A 21,967-nucleotide genomic window follows, 5' to 3' on the forward strand; every position below is an offset into this window, starting at 1 on the left:
ATCAAAAATATATACATTGAAAAAATGTTATATAGTCTTAAAGAAATTTTTTAAGATTTTTTATCGACATTTATTTTAGTTTTTGATCACGTATTCAGTGTAGGCAAATATTTTAGATATTTGTCGATTAATTTAGGAGGCAAAAAAGGTTTTAACCACCTTTTTAAAACTCTATTCTTCTTTCTTTTTTTCTAATACTTTCAAAAAAACCCTATTTTCCCCTTTCCTAAAAAGACCCCATTTTTTAAAGATTTCCTTTCTTTCCTAAAAATTCATTTTTCTCTCATCTCTCTTCCTCCAATCTTGTTGCCTTTATCTTTGAAAGTGGTTTCAAAACTCCCATAGAAAGTGGTGTCTTCCATTAATGAAGAAAGCTCCAGATGATTATGTTATGTTTCAATCTTTTCGAGATTTTGAAAGTTACACTGAAACTCTTTAACAAAAGGAGGAGGAAGAGAGTGGATGAGGAAACTTTGAATTTAGTTTGTTTCATTACGTAATCTCAAAATCAACACGCCCATTCGGTGAGTGGAAGACAAATCAAGCTTGAGGTTGGTGAGAAATAAAAGGAACAATAAACCACTACTAGCAAATGATTTGAGAATGAGAGTACTTCATTTAGGGAAAATATTGTGCAAATAAGCTTTGTTTCTACAGAAAGTAAATGGATCAAGTAAAATCCTTTGATCGCTACATTGAACGATGTCAAACTCTCTAGTGGGGTCTAATGAAGTTTTGTTCCTTTTTAATTATGTAACAGTGGAAGTATGAGTCGAGTCTACAAGAAACCTTTAATTTCTCAGTTAGAATACTTACTACTTCAAGGTAATCGAGGGGCTGATTAAATTTGCAAAATTGCATAAAAGTAAATGGATCAAAGAGAAATACTATGAATTAAAGACCTAGCTTGGATTTGTTTTGGAGTTTTCCCTAATTCAAAAATTGGTTTTAACTTCTTGTCTAGGGCCTAGCCAATTTGCTTACAAAAGCTAATTACTTGTCCTAATTAGATGGAAAACATACCAAACACGCATGCTACCACATTAAGTTGGAGGACTACACTTGGGATAAATATATAACAGATTCTCTCTAAATTGATTAATCAATACTCATTGATGTTGATTTAATTACAAGCTAATCTAATCTCTTACTTCTTAATGATTAACATATAATTATATGTCATGTCATGGTAATAAAAAACTTCTAATTAAACATCGATGAAAAGTTTGTCAGATAACCAACGATAATATGACGAATAGTAAAAATATTAAGATGGAATACAGAGAACAAGAATTACGATTTGTAGCGTTCGTCTTTGAATCGAAAGTTGGTACCAAGGATGAGGCGATGAAGTGGGGGTGAGGCAAGGAAGACATTCTTGATGGGAAGAAGAAATAAAGTGAAATTTTGGAAGGGAAGTTGAGGTATATTGACGTTGAAAATGGTTGGCAATGAGTTAGACATTGAAGTTCTGGACGTGAAGAGATTTTGGGGTAGAGAAAGAGAAGAGTGGAAAAGGGACAGATGTTGTATAACTGGGATTTTGGACTTGTGGTGACATTAAGGAGTGTTAAACTGAAGATAGCCAAAAGACTCACATTTTTCGGGGTCTAGTAAGAGGTAACAGCAAGATAAGACCTAAGGATTGACTAAGAATTTTGAAGAAAGGTATAAACATATAGCAGGGTATGTTCATTTTAAAGGGAAAAAAAGAAGAGATTTAGGGAAGATTGAAGTACTACTAGAGTTGAAGCTTAAAGAAGACGTTGAGACGATGCTAAGGAAGAAGAAAAGCTGGGAAGAGAAGTGGAGTTAATTGTGAGTTAGCCCTTCGAGCCAAAATGAATTAAAATGATGTATAACATAAATGTGTTGAAATGTATTTGAAGCAAATGTTCTTAAAATATGTTTTGAAATGTTTTCTTGAAACTGGTGTTTTAAAACTATTTGATATGGTATCCATAACAAAATGTTGAATTTGTGCGCACAGATGATCGACCGTTAGACGTTCAGATGTATATGCCTTAGTAGGATTGACCGCGTGAGGTGTGCCTAATGGAAAATTGAATGTGTGTGTTACCCATCTCAGTGCTTGAGTGTGTTAAGTTGTTATACACATTCAAGACTCGGATGTGTTGAGCTGTGTTCGACTTAGAGGTGTAAATCTATGGATTTGATGAAGAGTTGACATATGGTGTTTTTGGTGATTGGCCCATTATCAGTGCAAAGGAAGAAAACTGGTTTTAAAAAGTTACATTAAGTTATATAAAAATGGTCTTCAAATTATGTTTTTGCTTTAAAAAGTGGTTTCTATTAAAAAACTTCTAATTTCTTCGAAACATTTTGATGTATGTCGCTCACTAAGCTTATTAGTTTACTCTTTCAATTGTTTTTGTCCCCCCAGATAGCTAAAAGTTTCAAGCGACCTACCATAGTTGATGTCTGCTCTTGCCAGAGTTCTTGTTTATTTATCGGATAGTTTTCTGCATTGTATGTTGGAAGTCATAGCTAGTCTGTAAAAAGTGTAGTGTTCATTTTGGTCCAAATGTAGCTTGTGATAGCTCATCAGGTTGTATCAAACAATTAAAGTCAATAAAAGTGTGGGTTCTCATTTTATTGTTTCTTTGTGTGATCATACTAAGCGATTAACCTAAGTTCTAAAAGGAGCAACTAAATATGCATGAGTATGCATTGAGGTTGGAGATTGAGTTGAATTTGCAAGTTGTATCCTTGATGGAGTGTTATCCCACCAATGTATGTCCGCACTTTTCTCGCCTGTCACATTCTCTCCCCGCTAAGTAGGTGAATGGGGAGGGGATGTGACAAGTTAGTATCAGAGCAAAGCTTTTGGAAAACATAAGAATGGGTCACCAGATCTTGCATAACAGGTAAATAGGTAAAATATGCATTTTTAAATGAGTGTCTAACATTAGTGCATTATAGAGAGTATGTTGCAGCGAGGTAGAGCACGTAGGCAACATGCAGAAGGTACTCAAGAAACTACCAATGAACCCATAATAATGGAGTTAACCGTGCAATCAATAACCCCTAAAATGGAAAGAGACGTAGATGATCAATTGTTTAATAGGGTGGCTCAGTGATAATTAGTAGATAGACTGAGAGCAAGACAAGAAGATTCTAAAAGGAAGTTTGGGATAGAGTACCTGAAAGCTTCAGGGGCGACAACTTTTACTGAAACAACAGATCCTACAAATGTCGAGAGTTGAATAAGGGTAATGGAGAAATGCTTTAGGGTGATGAGATACCCTGAAAACCGAAAGGTAGAATTTGCTACCTGTCTATTGCAGGAAGGGAGGAGGATTGGTGGTAGATGGAAGAGAGCAGACGAGGAAACCAAAATATCTTTAGTTGGGAAGAGTTTAAGGAAGCATTTTACAACAATTTTTATCATCAATCATTCTATGATGCGAAAGGAATGGATTTTTGCAATTGGAGCAAAAAGACTTGTCAGTGGCATAATACCAAAATATTATCCAAGTACACGATGACTGTAGTTACAAATGAGAAAGATAGGTGTAAGAGGATTGAGGAAGGATTAAAGGTGGAATCTGTACACCAATTACAACAAATGTTGCGTGGGAAGAAAATCAAATAAAGTAAGGGAAAGAAACCAACTACGCCAGTCAGCTATTGGAGTACAAGCATAGGGAGATTAAGACATAAGATATGGTGTTAGATTAGGGAAATGCTCTTTTGAAAAAATCCTAAGAACAATTGAAATGCTTTCAATGGCCAAAAGAGAGGAGAAGATCCTCGGTCATATGATCGTTGGTTAGGAGTTTCATTGTTAGCAATATCCCTAGCTATTGGATTTGTTGTCAACTTTGCCAAGTTCTAGGGATTCCCTTCTTCTTCTATCAAAATAGGAACAATAGCTTATTCAAAGTAGGCCAAGTTGGCAGTCTCATTATAGAAGTGTTACTTCGGATGAATGTGTAAAATTTTTCACCAAAAACTTAATCAATAAAATAAATTGATACTTGTATTCAAATTGAAAATTGAAAATTTAAATTGATGGAATTGTTAAAAAGAATTGATTTATATCGGTGAAATTATAAATTAATACAACTATTGCAATTAAAAATTAAATTTTAAATTATTTTGCTTTCATTCGCTTGACTTTTAAGCTTGACTCGTGCCATTCATGACTTGCATACATGGATATCATGGTCTTGGTGAAGAAGAGGTACTCCACATTCTTTAGGCCACAACAGCCTTAGGAAGAGATAAAAAAGGAAAAGCTTGAATTCTATTTCAGGAGTTAGTTTATTATAGTCCTAAAATATTATAGTCGGGTAATATTAGTTTATTAGTTTATGTTAAAAGTGTAAATTATTTTAGTTTGAATTATAATAGTATGTATTTAGGGTATAAACTATTTTAGTTTTAAAAAAATAGTAAACATTGTATCAAATATTAAATAATAAAAAGTGATAAATATAAAATAGTAAATACAATATAAAATAAGAGTTTTGAAATAGTGTTAAATGTAGCTAATTAAATAATACAAAAAATTATTTACCAAAACAAGACTTCATATTTCTAAATTGTTGAATTAACTCTACCAATATGCACTTTGACGTATGCTTATTTTAAAAATTTCTATAATAAAACATTTTCAAATATAGTAAAGATGAAACAAAATATTTACAAAATATAGTAAAATTTTATACAAAATGATAAAAATGTATTTAGTTATAGACATACAGCTGAGAGAACTAAAAAAGGACGTTGACCACCTCCTAAATCTCCATCCGACTTGACTTCTTGTTTGTTTTTCTGTAAAATAACAAAGTAATTCTCTTCCAGTCTTTTGTTCTCCTTTAATTACTTAGTCACATTCCTCTAATGGTGGGAAAGTTCATGGTCCAATGATAACTTGGTAGAATTGTCTTCCAATCATGTAAAGTTTGGTCATCCCAAAATTGCAATATTGTATGTCGATTGAACAATCTACAACCAAGAAGACTTATCATCTTCATTATAAGATGGGGTTCTCCAAAGTATACAAGCAATTCTATGATACCGTCAAGATGAACTTTATTTATCCTCCAAATCCCATAAAAAAAGTAGGGCTACTTTTTAGTTGAGTCCTTTCGAACCATCTTTGTGAACATCACTATTGATAATAGATATGCTAAAGTTTCTCTCAATCTACCAAAATTTGTTGGAACATCCACAGCTGCATGCACTCATGAGGGTTATTATCGAGACGACGTTACGAGGTTGATGAAGGCTTTGAGCCTCAACCTCATTCAACTCCAATTTTGTATCTATGCCTTCTTTTCATTACTGAGTATATCACCTAATCCTTCTTCTTCATTTCGCACTTGTGGCACACTTGCCTTTAATTTTTACTTAAATCTTCCATTGTTGGTCCTCCAATGATAGTCTGAATTTTTCTAGATGGAAAATGAAATTGATTACCTTGGCTTTGCCTCTACCTTTGATTATCTCCTTCACCCACGTACTCTTTCAAGAACTTGTTTCTGATTGACAATTCACAATTTTGTCTTCGATCCGGATACATACCTTAGTGGGATGCCCATGATGATCATGGTAAAGTAGGCAATATTTCTCTTTCTCCCTCCTATCCGGTTCTACTTTCATTCTTTCTAATTCTTTTAATAAATTCATGTGACATATCTCCATGACAACTTCTTTGGGCTCTAGTCATTACGATTAAGGTATACTTCTCAAACTTATAGGTTGATCGGATTCAAGCTCATTCTCCTTCATCTAGTCATCATATCTATATTTTGTCCTCTTAAATCTTCTTTCTGAGTTTGTTGATTTTGGTGATCTTTTCTCATATCCTTATCGATGTGATACTGTTGGGATATTATTATCTCTACAGAAAATGATCGGGCTTCTCTATTCCCTAACGACCTCAAGAATCTTTCGTCTCCCAATCCATTCACAACTATTAAGACTCCCTCGTCAATGTAACATTCTACCTCTAGAACACTGTTGAAGGCATGCTATGTAATTTCACAATGTTTTCTCCAATTTCTGCTTAATGGAACGCAAGTGAGTCATTGGTTTCCTTTAATCTCACCCACTTAGGAACTGTGTCACAAATGCCCATGTTAGCTCCCTAAACTAACCAATTGACTTCCTCTTTAGCTTTAGAAACAATTCCTTTGTTGGTTCTATCAAAGATAAAAAGCTCGACAACGTACTGTGTCTTGAATATCGAGAAACTTGGAAAATTGTCAAAAATAAGCTAAAGAGAGAAGTAAATGACTTTTAAGATTATTTTTGAAAAAATAGATTTTTAGGACAAATTGAAAGTGAAAGGTCCAAATTGCCCTTCATTTATTTTCCCCCATTTTTTTCTTTTTTCTCTTCAACCTAAAAACAAAACAAAACATTTAAAGAAGAAGAAAAAAACTCATTCTTCGGTGAACTCTCCCGCTTCCACTCCAACTTCGATGCCTTCGGTGAACGCCTCTCTATTTTTTGTTTTGACTTCAACTCCGGTGAACATTTCTCCATTTCTTTCCACTCCTTTTCGATTTTAGCGTGGTTTTCACTAGACCTCTCCATTTCTTCTCCAATCCTCTCTGTTTTCAGCGTCGTATTCATCCTCTTTGAAGTCAAGTGAGTAATCAAATTGATTTTTTTCTTTTAATAGATCATTGTGTTGTTTAAGTTGTCTATTGTGATATGAGATTTTTGTTGGGCACATTTTTGATATATCATTCAATTTGTTTTGATGTCATTGAGATTTTTCAGCAAACAAATTGATGCATATGTCCACGGTATTATATACTAAAGGAATGCCAGAAATTTGATATGATGATTGTTTTATTTTCTCATGATTGGTTTACACTTGATTTATAAAAATTATTTGTTCCTACAGGCACACATATATGATTAGAAAGAGAATTTAATTACCTGGTAAGTAAGTAACTGATAGGAGGGAGAGCATATGAACTTATTAGCATAATTAATAAACATATTGGACGAAAAACCATTTTCACTCATCACCAACTGTAATAATAGATAATTTTTGGCTTAACAATCCAGTACATTTGTGCATGCTATATATATATATATATATATATATATATATATATATATATATATATATATATACTTACTTTAGAAATGAGAACATTAATCCTAGCATATTTGGTATCCCATCTAAACTCAGCAAAGCTTACACTAGAATAATGTTGAAAGACATTATCATTTTTAGAGTTAATCACATATTATAATCAAAAGGAGCAATGTTATTCTCTACTTTGTTGATGTTTTTAGTGATATAGTTTCAATAAAATGCAACCTTTGTTGCCTTGTATAACCAAGCAAAATTCGTCTCATGTCCAACCAGTTTATTTAGGATTCATTTGTTAGAGAGAATTTGAAAACAAGTGATTCGATGAAAATAAAGTTGTATATTTCATCTTTTCAAATATCTATGTGGTACATGACAATTGTTTAGGTTTGATAATGAATATAAATTAACAATGAATTTCAATGTATATAAATTCCAAGTTGGACATTATGTACTATGTAATTTCATGAATGTCAAAAGTATGGAAGTTTACTTATGCTACCTTGGTATAATCAAAGTGTAACGGTTATCTTGCTGCTATAGTATCTATAGATTAAGATACAGTGTTCATTTTACTTAACGTGGATTGTTAATTCTTGTATGGTTTTTACTACGTTCATTTTAGTCAATGAGTTTTATTCCTAAACCTAAACATAGGAAATGTAGGCTTTCCTCCTACTATTAATCATTTTAGTAAAGGTGTTACAATATATGTTTAGGAGTAAAAACAATTCAATTTAGTAAGTCTCTTCATCAATTTAGTAAGTCTCTTCATGCATCTCGCACGTATCTTACACCTATTTTGTACAATTCAAAATTTCACTAGGAGTTTCAAATTGAAATTGTTATCCTTCATAAACCATTTAGAGTGATTCTATGCATGCTTAGCAAGTTTATTAGGTCTTAATGATTTATCTCGCACCTACCAAAATTTCACTAAGGGTTTCAAAATAAAAATACTACCATTCCTAAACCATTTAGAGTGGTTCAGTTCCCGACTCCAATATCACTGCAAGGCTTCATGAATCCTATAAAAAAAAGAAGCACAAGTAACACAAGAAATGTGTATTGAATTCCAGCACAAAATTACCCTTAGAAACTCAATCTAATAAGAAGGTTGTACTCTCTGCAATTAACAAAGGTTCATCCACACAAACACAAAGTTGAAGATGACTAACTTTAGCACAAAACGCCCACATTTATACTAGCACTCCCCTCTACCACGTAAGGCCCTAGGACCACCTCATCTACCAAGTCTCTGGGCTGAAAACCCGTTTTTACCCTTCCTCTTATAGACATGCTTAAAGGGAGTCCGAGCGGTTGCTGATTGAACCTTTCTAAGTTATGGTTGGCCTCTTCCGCCATCCAAGGCTGCTTCTCAAAGGAAAACCCCATTAGAATTAGCAAACAGTTGGAGAGGCTCAAGAAGATAACCCCTTGATAGTTGGCATTCTCGTGCATTCAAAATAAGAGGTAAGAATTAAAGCTTGTATCAATAAGACACAATAAAAGTTGATGTAGACCACATGAGATCAAGGAAAAGCTTGAAATACAAAATGCAGCATATGAACCCTCCAGAACTTCAAGACACAAAGTAAACCACTTTGTTTAACATAGTCCAGTAATGAGGACTAACTCATGTTTCTTGTTGATGTTCCAACTATGTTGCAGACAACTACAGAAGCTCCCCTAAGTTGAGGGAGATCACTCATAATCTCATAAGCCGGGCACATCTAGCTCAATCCACCGAGTCCACTGCATAATTGTCAGAGTTCACAGTTATTCATATATTTTTGGACTGCCCTCCTTTAAGGGATGAGAGAATTCTAAGTCTGAAGCCTAACTATTTCGGAGAACTTCGATACCACAAATACCATTTATCAAGTCATCCTCATGCACATTCTTGGAAATCTCAGTCTCTCAGCAATTGGAAGGCCTGGTTGATTTTAACTACATTCTGTCAATGGATAGTTTCAAAACCATCAAACACTCCTCATGGTAAATGAACCTCCAAATAGAATACCTCAACCACCAAACCAGCTTACTGATTTTTCCTCATGATAAACGAACCTCATGAAGAAAATCAAGGGCACATGAAAATAATTTAGATTTAGGAAAAGAATCCGAAAGGTCTTTGGTGATAATTTAACTGAGAACTGTGGTTGTTTATAACTCGTTAATGGTAGCTAAAAGTTAGGAGGGATGAGAAAATGTTCATATTATTGTTATAAGTTTCTCATACTTTGACAAAAATTATAAGACATGATGAGGATAGCCAGTAAAAGTATAAATTTCTCTTCTCTGTAATCATTAATTTAACTGTGTCTGTGTATCTATATACATTTTCTCACTATCTAAACAAAAGAAAAATCTGTGTTTCTTACAGTAATCAAAATGATTTTTTCAAGTACTTAAAATGCATGGACGAATCAATACAATCTAGCCTATCTTTGTAGAGATTCAATAATTTCAACATCTCAGTGACCTTGTCTTTCATGTCACCACCACAACCAACCTGCAAGAGAACCAATATCTTCTGGAAAGCACCCAGTTGGGCTGCTTCAACTCTCACCTCATTCTCGCCCTTCTCACCACTCTTGCAGAGCTTCAACAATATTGACAGAGAATATTCAGTGGCTAACTCTGAAACTCTTAGGATCTTCTTGACTAAGAGTGGAATAGTTAGTGCATTATTGTAAAGCTTCTCTCTCCCTTGTTTGTAATCACAAATTCCATCCAAAATTCCCAAAGCTTTCTCACATAGACTTTTCTCTGCATCTACCAAAAATTCTAGTAGCTGAGAGACCAAGCCGAGTTCCACAAATTTCAATGCCATTTTCTCGCCAATATCTGATGGTAAAATCATGTAGAAAATCGCTGTAAGGGATGATTTTGTAGCAGAGGGGCAAAGAGGATCCCTGATAATGCTAACTAAAGCTTCAGATACTCCTTCAATGGCAGCCAATGAATTAACATATCTTCGATCAGCTGCCAAGAGTTCTTTCAGAACAAAAATTGCGCTCTGTTTGGGAGAGAGATCTTTACCGACTAAGAAGGAAACCAAGCATTTCAAAGAATCCGCAGATCCAAGCTTAGATAAGCCTTCAATGGCGACTGGATATACACAAGTCAAAACCAATAAAATCTCCTCCAACAAACCCACATGTTTCTCAATCGAAACACCAGCAAAATGCTCAAACGAGGCTGCTAAAACATCCCCAGTTCCTCCATTTACAATACACCTCCGATTCCTCTCGCTCTCTTTCGCCCAATTCCTGATCTTACCCATCAATTCACTGCACCTCTTCGAATCGCTTCTTTGAGTCGCGATTGATATTCTCGAACAAATCTCCTTAACTTCATACGGGGAGACCGGAATCCGCGGCGTCGGAATCCGCTCGATCCCGTATGAACGATTCGCAACACACCAATCTTGGATCAACCTCCTCAACGCATGATTAGGGATTAGGTCGAAAACAGTCAAATCCTGTTTCGTCACAGGACATGAAAAATTTCCCCCATCAATCCATTTCTCGATACTCTCTCTATCGTAAGTAATCCCAGTGGACAAAATCACAGGATCCTTCATCAAATCAAGCGAGATCGGACACATATAATGTGAAGGAATCGCAATTTCCGAACCGGAATCGACACCTGGAAGTTCTTTCTTCAACTTTGTAAGAAACCCCAATTTGTTTTTCCTCCATGAAAAGATCATTGCTGCTTCCACGCAATAGAAATCAAACGAAAACCCAGAAGAAAGACGAATGCTGAAACACAAATCCTGTTCTCTAGTTCTTCTTCTTCCTTGTTCCTGTTGAATAAGCTGATGAAGAAATGAATGGGGTGGATTTATATATCATCGGAAAGAGGAGAGAGAGAGAGAGAAAGATGGATTGAAAATTTGTTACGCGGGTCAAAATTCAACGCTGATGAATTCGAAATTCATCAAAGAGAACTGGCTCCCTAATTTAGAATTGAGCTGCTTTTTGAGCTTTGACTGCTTTTTTGTTGTATTGTGCGTGTTAATGGAGGAGAGAGAAAGGGACGGAGAGATCGGGATTTTCAAAATTAGGGGTTTTTTTTTTCTTTCTTTTATATTAAGCGACCGAAAATGTTGACAAATTTCGATAAGTACCCCCAAAAAAAGGGAAAAATAATTTTGCCCCAAAAAAGGGGAATTGATGACAAAATAAATTATTTCTAACATCAAATCAAATCCTAAATTGCTTATCTACGTGTATTTATATATGTGTAGAGAAAGTTCAACATATGGTAAATTTCTTCATTGGTAAGAAATTTTCAATTAGGTCATTTTGAAAAATAAATTAAGATTTTCCAATTAAAAATCGATATATTATTAAATTAATCATTAACCCAATTAGATAAGTCAAATATCAATTCACAACAAGTATATACTCTGAATTTTGATGTGAAAGGTCCATTTTTCATATGTGATGTACACAAATGAAGATGAACTGTCCAACTAGAAATAAATTTAATACGAAAACATTTTTAAATATGATAAAATGAATCGAAATAATTATAAAATATAACCAATTTTCAAATTTATTATCGATAAACTTCAATTAAAGTCTATCTATTAATATCTAGAAATTTTTAATAATGATTATTATTATTTAATGTTTATTATATTTTCATTAGTGGAAATTTAAACTTCATACAAATGTTACATGCATATTTGTACAGTTATATTAAAATAAGGTAAATGTACAGCACAATTCTTGTTATAAATAAAAACTTTTATCTTGTAAATCATATATATCAACCTTGTGAGGAAAAAGAGGTAAGATAATACGGAGAGACATATTGCTAATGCTTAAAATGGTTCTCAATGAAAAGTATTTAGTTAGTACATTATAGTTTTGGTTAATTAAGTTCAACAATGAGTATGGTAGAAGTGAAGTTGCAATAATAATATTATGCCTTAACTAATTAATTATCATTTCTAGGGTCGATATTTAGATTCCAAAATTTGTTTTTGATGATGAACTTTGAAAACTAAACAAAATAGTAAAATCAATAATAATTTGTAAAAGTTCCAATTGACATTGGTTTACAAATATATCTCAAAATCACTCCGTCAATTTTAAATTTATTATCTAAAAAATAAAAAAGTTAAAAAGTTAATCGTAATTTATATATAAAAACAAGAATTAAAGTTTAAGTAAATGAATCAAAATATTTATAACATACAACAAAATTTTAAATTCAATCATCCATGAATATTGGTATCGATATCATTGTAAATAATTTTAAAAAGATTATTTACCATAACGTTTATATTAAAATATTAAATATAAATATGAAAAAATAGCCTAAACTATAATGTAAGCAAAAAAAACTATAGATGAATGAAACACGTTAATAGTATTCAAAATCAGCCAAGATGGGAAAATTAGTTTTATTTTATATTAAAAGAGAAAGAAAAAGGATATTGATTAGTTGAGGGGAAGAGAGAAATGGAATAATGAGAGGAAGAGCGGTAGTTAGATAAGCTTAGCTGTTTTATTTATTGTACAAATTCAAGTATTTTGACCGTTGACCGTTGAATATTGAAATTTGTGATTATGAGGAAACCCAGAATTCTATTTTATAACTAAAACTACAACCCAATTTTTATTTATATCAATAAATAAGGCTGAAGTATTTTTACCATCAACTTTTTACTTTTTCTAATCAAATACTATTGGAAATTTACAAGTTTCAACCATGTTGAAAACTTTTTATCAAAATTTCAAAGTTGGATGGCCTCCCAATTTTGATTTGGGGTAAATTTCCTTTTTCCTCTCATTTCCACAAAATTTCATGAAGTTTTCGAGTACTTTTTAATTAAAAAAATAGGTACATTAACTATTAACTATTAACTATTAAAGCTTTTGAATTACATTATTAATTCCAATTACATAACTAATTTATCATTTTTAACTAAATATGTAGTTATTTTTCTCCATTTGAACTTTATTATCATTTTAGAGATTTTGATTTCTAAAGAAATTTATGTTGAAAAACTACCAAAAAAAAAAAAAAAAAGTTTGTTTCATCGTTTCATGTCACAAATATTTATGAATTTTACATTATTAACAGTCATAGAACGTATGAGTTGAATATGTACATGAAATTTTCATTAGGATTTACTTACATACTAAAAAGCAATAGATGGTTGTTAGAGTTGGTTGTTTGAATTAAGGTAAGTTAAAATTGATTATCAAAAGTGTTCTTAGAGTTTTGTAGCAAATGTGTTGGAGCCCGAAGTTGTTCACACGAAGGTGGTTTAGGAGTTCATCATTAGAGTTTGTCGTTAGAAGTGGTCATGGAAGGTGGTGGTTGAAATTAATCATCAAGTATAATTTTAGTTAAAAAGTTTGTAGTTTGGGATGGTTGTTAGAGCAAGGAGTTAGTTGCACGAAGGTGATCATTAAAGCCAGAAATTGGTCGCAGAAGGTGGTCGTTGGAGTTGGCCATTGGATTTGTCATCAAAGGTGGTTGTTGAAGCTCGTAGTTGGTCGTTGAAGGCAAGAGTGTGTGAAAATGGTAGTCAAAAATTGGTTCTCTCAAAGTGTATTGAAAAAAAATTACAAATGAGAGAGACTTGTTTAAAAAATACTTTAAAAGTTTTCTTTAAAACAATACTTTTAAATTTTATAAAATTTCATTACGCCTGAAAAATACTCGGGTTAGTATATAGGTAGACATAACCAAATACCTCATAACTCATAACACAAAATTGAAATAGTAGAAATGTTCTCATCGATCCTTAGGTTATGGACAAAAATCATAATTAATTCTACACTTCATCATCTTCTTTTACATCTGTTCTCTCTAATTCAATCCATGACCTAACACTTTTCTATTCTTCCTTATTTTATGCAACTTCTTACTCCCCTTGCATTCTTCTATCTCTAAATCTGTCATCTTGATTATCAAGGTATACAGGCTTAAAAAAAACATAACAACTACTATATAACAGAATAGTAGGATAACTGGATTGGTTTTTCAACAAACTTATAGAAGTCCAATTGTCCTACATAAAAAAAAAGTTTAGAAAAGTCACGGGACTTGCCCTACATTAATTTTTTTTAAAGAAAGTCATAGACTTGTCCTACATTAAAAAGGTCTAGGAAAGTCACTCGTTATAAATGAGCTTATGCCTTTAGTTTTCAATTATCTCAATTAGAAACACTTTAAGTTTGAAAGTGGAAAATGAGTGTGAGTAGTATGAAAATTTTGAGAGTGCTCTTGTAAATGGGATAGATCCAAAATTTTATTTTGTGTGGTTGTTACAATTTTTCACATGGTGGATTTCTTTTTGGTGGGCTGTGGTTTTCTTTGAGTTTGAAGTTTTTCACATAAATTCTTGTGTTTCAGTTTTAATTTGATGCTTTTTTTAAAAAAAATTCTCAACTATTTTTATGTTTTTTCTTGGGGTAAAAGTGGAAGGTTTTCCATCAAGTGGTATCAAAGTGGAAGGATCATAGTTTCTAAATTTCTAAGAATATATACTCTATGATTGCAACATTGTCTAACCTTCCACCTCATCAGAAAAAATTCTTGAAACAGGTTGTGGTATTTGTGGATAGTGTGGGTTATTCACTATGTGTTCTTTTGCTAGAAAGAGAAGCGGATGTGTCAGGTATTAAGAGTTCAATAAAGTTTGATGAGGAGAAAAATAATGGAAGAATCATCTTCAACTTGTGGCAAGTGTAAGTAAAAGAGTGTTTATACATTCCTAGGCTAAGATAAGTCCAAATTAAACTATGATAGTGTTCTAGTGCAGTCCAAGAGTTATTATTCCAAAGGTTCGAAGAAGATTTTCTTCGAGCAAAAGACAGGATGTTGGGGATGTGGATAGTCTGTGCACACGAAAAACATAGTAGCTAGGTTCATCAAAATTAAGGCTCTAGATTGAATGTTGGCAATGTCTTTCTCATCAAGGGAGATAATGACTTCCTCCAAAGAAGGTGAAATTCATGTTTGTGGTATGTTCGCTTTTCCATAATAGAGAATGTGATGTTAGCAAGTCCAAAAGTTTGCATGTGCGCATTGACTTGGCAACTATGAAAGGTGTGTGGTGGATATTATATTGATGGCTAATAGATTTCTAGTTGAGTCAAGTAGATAGAAGTTGCACCATAAATATCAACATGATTTATCGTTATGTGACAAAAGAGGAAAGTCCTAGGAGGTAGTATTCCAAATGATCTACTCTTCATGGTGGAGTGAATTATAGTTCACTTAATTGAGAGTTCTAATTGTTGGTGAAGATAATGAATGTAATTGCAGAAGCTGTGAATTCTTCAAATATCTTGCCAATGTGAAAATTTTTGTGTTTTTAGTAGAATATTTTAGAAGCACAATTGTTCTACATAGAAAAGATTTAGAAAATTCGTGAACTTGTCCAACATTGAAAAGGTAGAAAAGTCATAGGTTTATCCTACATTAAAAAGGTTTAGGAAAATCATGGGTTATAAAAGAAGTTTATGCCTTTGGTTTTAAATTGTCCTAGTTAAGAAACACTTTAATATTGTGCTAACTATGTTTAAGTTCCTTTTATGTGTTCTTTAGTTTAAGAGTGGGACAATTGAGAAAGTGTTCTTATAATTGAGATCGATGATAGAATTATTATATGTGGTTGTAACAATTTTTCACATAGAATATGTATTTTTGGTGAGTCTTGGTTTTTCTTCGAGTTGTGAGTTTTCTACGAAAATTCTTGTGTTTTCAGTTTCATTGCTTTGTTTTAATTTCGTTCTATTTTTCCTACCGTAGAAGTGAGAGGTTTTCCCAACAGAGTATAATCCTTAAAACTTAAATGTTTTAACGTGTTAAATAACAGTAGTTGAGTCTGAGTTAAAACGCCATATGAGATTTTAAAAAAACACGTTGAGAATTTGAATCATAATTTTAAAAGACAACTACAGAGAAAAAGAAGAAAATGAAGAAGTAGTAAAGCATGCAACAAAAGCTAAATGATCTAGATATCACTTGGAAAAGCCTGTGGGCCTGTTGGCCCAATTCAAAGTTACCCATTTATTGTTGTCCCACGTTGAAAAATTTGGAAGAGACAAATGTGTTTAAGTGGTGAAGCACCACCACTAGAGGAATATGAATTGTGTTGATGGTGATAGTATGACCTTGTCACCCAGTTAGATGGGTAGGAGGGCTTGAGCAACCATGTGAATAAGAATGTACTTTTTGATACTCATCCGAATAGTTTTTCTTTTTGGTTCCCTTTACATGTGTACACAGTCGTATGGTTTTGGCACGTGTCCCTGACAACGTCGTTTCTATTCCTATTTTCGATAACCGACAGTGAGGTTAGCACCACAGTCTGACCGAATTTTTCTTTCAAGGCAGTGATTCATCACGACGCAGCAACTGATCTTGATCGTCATCATCTATTTATTTACAACAGTTGAAAGCAAAATTCCACGATGTCAATCAAAAGCAAAGTTCTATCTGACTTGTCTAAACTGGAGCCACTCGACGGAACAAACTATCGCCGCTGGTCCCAGAAGTTATCGATCTTTTTCGAACAACTTGAAGTCGATTATGTTCTCACCGTCGAACCGCCAATCGATCCTCTAGCACCATCAATAAATCCTCCAGCACCTTCTGATCCAGAATCTTCCACGGGATCCATTGTCGTCACTACTGACCAGGTAAAGGAAGCATCTACAATTGATCCCAAGAAGTACAAGAAGGACATCAAGATTGTTCGTGGGCATCTGTTGAACTATATGTTGGATCCCATGTTTGACTTATTTGTAATCCAAAAATCTGCCAAGGACATTTGGTGCATTATGGAGTCTCGTTATGGTGAAGACGACGCAAAGAGAAAGAAGTACGTTGTGGGAAAATGGCTGCAATTTCAAATGACAGATGATAAGCCAATTGTGGAGTAGATACATGAGTATGAAAACCTTGTGGCCAATGTCCTATCTGAAGGTATGAAGATGTGTAAGATACTTCAAGCTAATGTTTTACTGGAAAAATTTTCACCCTCTTGGACCGACTACCAAAATCACTTGAAGCACAAGAAGAAAGATCTAAAACTCCAAGATCTTATAAGCCACATGCGTACAGAAGATGCCAACCGATTAAAAGATAAGTTAGCTTCCAAAAATTTAAATTCTGTTAATGCTAATCTAGTTGAGTCTTCTTTTGTAAACAAAGACATGATAAAACAAGATAAAAGCTAGGATGGGAAAACCCCAAAAAAGATGTAGTTCAATGCCCTTGGAGGAAAAATCAAGAAAAAGAGACTCATCTTCTATGTTTGTGGAAAGGAAGGACACAAATCCTACTCGTGCAATCAAAGAAAGATAAAACCAAATAACCAAAGACCAGCACCTCAAGGCAACCTTATTGAACAAGATGATGAAGTCATAGGTGCAGTAGTGGAAGTGAACCTAATTGAAAACAAGACTGAATGGATTATGGATACTGGAGCATCAAGACACTTCTGTACCAACAAAGATCTTTTCCATGACTACGAAGACGCTGCTGATGGAGAATACATGTTCATGGAAAACCCAGCCACCACAGGAGTAACCGAGAAAGGGAAGGTTATTTTAAAATAAACCTTTGGAAAAACTTTATCCTTAAGTAATGTTTTGTATGTCTCTTCCCTACGTAGGAACTTGTTGTTTAGGAGTCTGTTGAATAGGGCGAGTCTTAAAATTATACTAGAAGGTGACAAAGTGGTCCTCACCAAAAATGGAGTGTTTGTCGATAATGGGTATCTGTCTAATGGACTTTTTGTACTGAATACTGCCTTTATGAATGCAAATGTTTCTAGTTCTGCCTACATAATTGAATCTATTGATCTATGGAATGGTAGACTAGGACAACAAACTTTGTATCAATTAGGAAGCTTAAGGATTTAAAGCTAATTAATGCATGTGAATTGCATGAAACTGGTAAATGTCTTGTATGTGTAGAAAGTAAGTGCATTAAGAAACCCTATAAACCTGTTATGACAAGAAGTACTGAATTATTAGAGTTAATTCACTCAGATCTAGCTGATTTTAGAAACACCCTAGTAGAGGAGACAAGAATTATTATGTATATATTGTTGATGACTTCTCTAAATATACTAAGATTTAACTTGATAAAAACAAAGGATGAAGCTAGTAGCATGTTTATGAAATTTAAGGCAAAGTCTGAAAATCAACTAGGCAAAAGAATAAAAAGATTAAGATTAGATAGAGGTGGTGAGTATTCTGATAGAACTCTAAAAGAATATTGTGAATCAAATGGAATTATTCATGAATTTATTGCCCCTTACTCACCACAACAAAATGACATAGCAGAACGTAAAAATAGAACTCTTAAGGAAATGATGAATGCTATGTTATTAAGCTCGGGTCTATCTGACAATATGTGGGGGGAAGCCATGTTGTCTGTTTGTTTCCCCACAGAAAACTGGACAAAACCTCCTACGAACTCTGAAAAGGATATGGACCAAATCTCAACTACCTGAAAGTGTGGGGTTGCTTGGTTAAGGTACCATTTTCTGCACTGAAGAAATCCACGGTAGGGTCTAAAACCTTTGACTGTATATTTATTGGTTATGCTCAAAATAGTGTTGCATATAGGTTTATGTGTTTGAATGATAAAAGCATAAATGAATCTAGGGATGTAGAATTCTTTGAGCATGTACTATCTTTAAAGAGATCTCTATTTGTTTCTTGTCAATCGGAAAATATGCACGATCTAAATGACAAATGATAAGCCAATTGTGGAGCAGATACTGCATGAAGTGCCGCGTCCGTACCTTCCTCCCTTCTTTTCACGAACTTTTAGATTTTTGTTGGGGAGGACTCCATTATAAATAGAGGCCTCCTCCACTTCATTTTTTTCATTGAAACAAATAATCTCTACCTTTCTCTCTAAATCTTCCTCTCTACCCATAGTTCTGAGCAATTCTTCATTGTTTCTATTCCTGTTTCCGGCGAGTGCACGTCAGAAATAGGGAGTTGTGTTAACCTTGAGAAGCAACCGACAATGAGATTAGCACCACGATCTGGCTAAATTTTGCTTTCAAGGCAGTGATTCATCACGACGCAGCAATTGATCTTGATCGTCATCATCGATTTATTTACAACATATATAACTTGAAAAACAAAGTTCAAAAGAGTTAAAATGTGATTTTAAACAACAAATTGAGAGAGTTGTTAGTGAGATTTGATTAATTTACATGTAAACTAAGGAAATTGAATTCAGAATTGATAAAAATTAATCCTCACTTGTTTATGAGCATTAGCCATGCATGAAATGAGTTAACAAGAATTTGACACCTCAAATTACATTGAACTTGAAGTGAAAATTCATCATAAACATCAACATGAGCTTAACTCACTCAACACTTGTATGTACTCGTGGACAAGAGTCTATGGGTTCAAATATTTTTATCCCAACATTTAATTACAATAACTTTCCAAAGAAACTCACCATAATTCATTTAAGATGAAAAGTTTGATAAATCCACTAAATTTATTTTGGAATTTTCCACTATCAAAATATTATTTAATTATATGAAATTTGTAATTTAATTAATCCAATTAATTGACTTAGAATATAAAATTATAAACTAAAATAATTATATAAATTTTGTAATTTTTTTTTAATTTTTCCAATGTTAGCTTAACTTAACTAGCAAATATATGTTTCCAAGGACAAGAGGTTGTGAATTCAAATCCTTCCGCCCCAAGTTGTACTTAGAAAATATTTTTTAAAAAAATTATAAAATAAAATAATAGTTAATTAATTAAGCCATGTAATAATTATTATTCAATATCTAATATTAAATCATTATTTTATTCAATAATCTTGATCAATCTGATTGACCTAATTCGAATCCCTATTCGAATTTAAATCTTATTTCTTTCTCAATACTATATTGTTAATTATATCAAATACTATTAACAAAACATTCTTAACGTCAAATCGAACAATTTGAATTTTTTAACCTAATGGACCTACAAATCAGGAGCTTCAACAATTCAAGATTAACCAACAAAACCTTTTTTAACCTAGTTAATCAACATTCGTTAACTAACTGGATGATGTCCACAATGTCATTTAGTTTCACTCTCCTCATTGTAGATATTTTTGTGTCCACTTAATATAACCATGATTAGTAAGTCAACCCTTCACGGGTTGTTCGTTATTTCATCTAGGTCAAAATATTGTTTTGCCTTCGAAATTACATCTTGTTCCTTAAACCTCAGTTGCTCTTCTAATAAACAATTGGTTTTTGGTTCATCCACTAAACCGGGTCCTTCTCAAGTTAATGAGAGTGTGGGGTCCCTTGTTCAAGACCTAAAATCAGCCCCAAGTGAATAGTCTCTCTACTATCCCTAGAAACGGATAGGAGTGAATTTCATCTTTATGTCTTCAACTATCCACTAGGTCTTACCTTGAAATGGGAGGTCTATTGGACTAGCGCTGATGAGTTGCCCTTACTTAGGCAAATCTAATTAAGGATAATTCCAAGTAAACAAGAGTTCATAGTTAGCTCAGAATCAAAGTTACCTAGGTCATCAAAATCAAAATAATTAATTTTAAACAGTAAACATATTGCTATAATATAAAAGTAACTGTTTCATGATACGATCTTATGCAAACACTTTTGCATAGGACACTCCCATTCGCATGTCTCTACATAAGCAATTTTGGATCACATCGCTTGTATTAAATACAAAATGAGTTGCATTCATAGTGTTTCCAAAATATGGCGTCCATTCATATTCATATACTATAGACCGTTTATACCATCTACTTGAACTTAATCCACATTTATGTCACTACATAAAGGTTAAGCACTCATTTGAGGAACCTTAGTTTATTGGTTTTTGAGTTTATAATAAGCAAAGTTTTTGTTCAAGAACAATTTAATGAACAATATCTCGATAATGACTTTATTGAACAATAGAACAGTTTAACATTCACAAGTCACGAGTTTTAGTACATAAAACCCAATAGAAAATATTTTAGAGATGAAAATTCTTTTGATACATTTTTTTAACATGAGTTTAGTTTTTTTTTCTTGTGATCGAGTTAATAAGGTTTTTCACGATTAATGTTTCCTTTTATCGGTATTTTTGTATTTTTCAAATTTGTAGTTTTGAGGAAAAAGTTTGATTTCGAGGATTAGTAAGATTTTGTGAAATTTTGTACCTTTTAACTTGAATTTGGTTAATAAAATTGGTGTTTATAAGTTGTACGTATAGAAAAATTGAAGGTATTTATATTAAGGCATCTACAACTTGGTTCTTTTCCAGCTCAAGATAACTTTAAAGAAATTGAGTATTTAAATATTTATATTTTTTATATTTATGTTTGAGCATGCTATGGGAGAGTTCAATGTTTAAGAAAGAAAGAAAAAAAATGACAAATGATGAAGCGTTTAGAGAGATCGAAAAATAAAAGAAGAATATTAATAGGGTATCAATGAAAAAGTGGGATAAGAGATATGAGAAATGGAAAAGTTTAATGTCGTAAATGAAACTATTGAACGAGAAAGTTTGGACCAAGAACCGCTCCTTAAAGCTCAAGCTCTTTGGACATGTAAATATTTTTTCAAAACTCCAATTTCAAGAACACCAAACATCCTGTTTCTATATATTAAGCATAAATATTCAACCAAAAAAAGAAAAAGAGAATCATGTACTAGATATTGAACTATATTGCATCAAATCAACACAAACACCACATCAACACAAATTTAACTTCATGAAACACGTTTCTTTGAAAATCGCACAAACGAAAAATGGATGAGATATAGAATATGGAAAAATGAAGGTTTTTAAGGAAAAAAATCTTTTATGACTTATAAAGAAGAGAAAACACAAATGA

At 32.9% G+C, this 21,967-nt stretch overlaps 1 protein-coding gene across 1 annotated transcript; it reads right to left on the reverse strand.

Moving 5' to 3' along the window:
- Positions 1-9,356: 9,356 nt before the first annotated feature.
- On the reverse strand, positions 9,357-11,003 carry LOC101220059 (U-box domain-containing protein 21). Its single transcript, XM_004145793.3, has one exon. It carries the CDS (start codon positions 10,800-10,802, stop codon positions 9,474-9,476), a length of 1,329 nt encoding a protein of 442 aa, XP_004145841.1. The 5' UTR covers positions 10,803-11,003; the 3' UTR covers positions 9,357-9,473.
- Between the last annotated feature and the right edge of the window lie 10,964 nt (positions 11,004-21,967).

This window comes from Cucumis sativus, chromosome 3 (genome assembly GCF_000004075.3).
Source record: "Cucumis sativus cultivar 9930 chromosome 3, Cucumber_9930_V3, whole genome shotgun sequence".
Lineage (NCBI taxonomy): Eukaryota > Viridiplantae > Streptophyta > Magnoliopsida > Cucurbitales > Cucurbitaceae > Cucumis > Cucumis sativus.

Excerpts from the sequence above, each read along its gene's own strand:
- LOC101220059 (XM_004145793.3), bottom strand. The coding sequence starts at position 10,802 with ATGATCTTTTCATGGAGGAAAAACAAATTGGGGTTTCTTACAAAGTTG.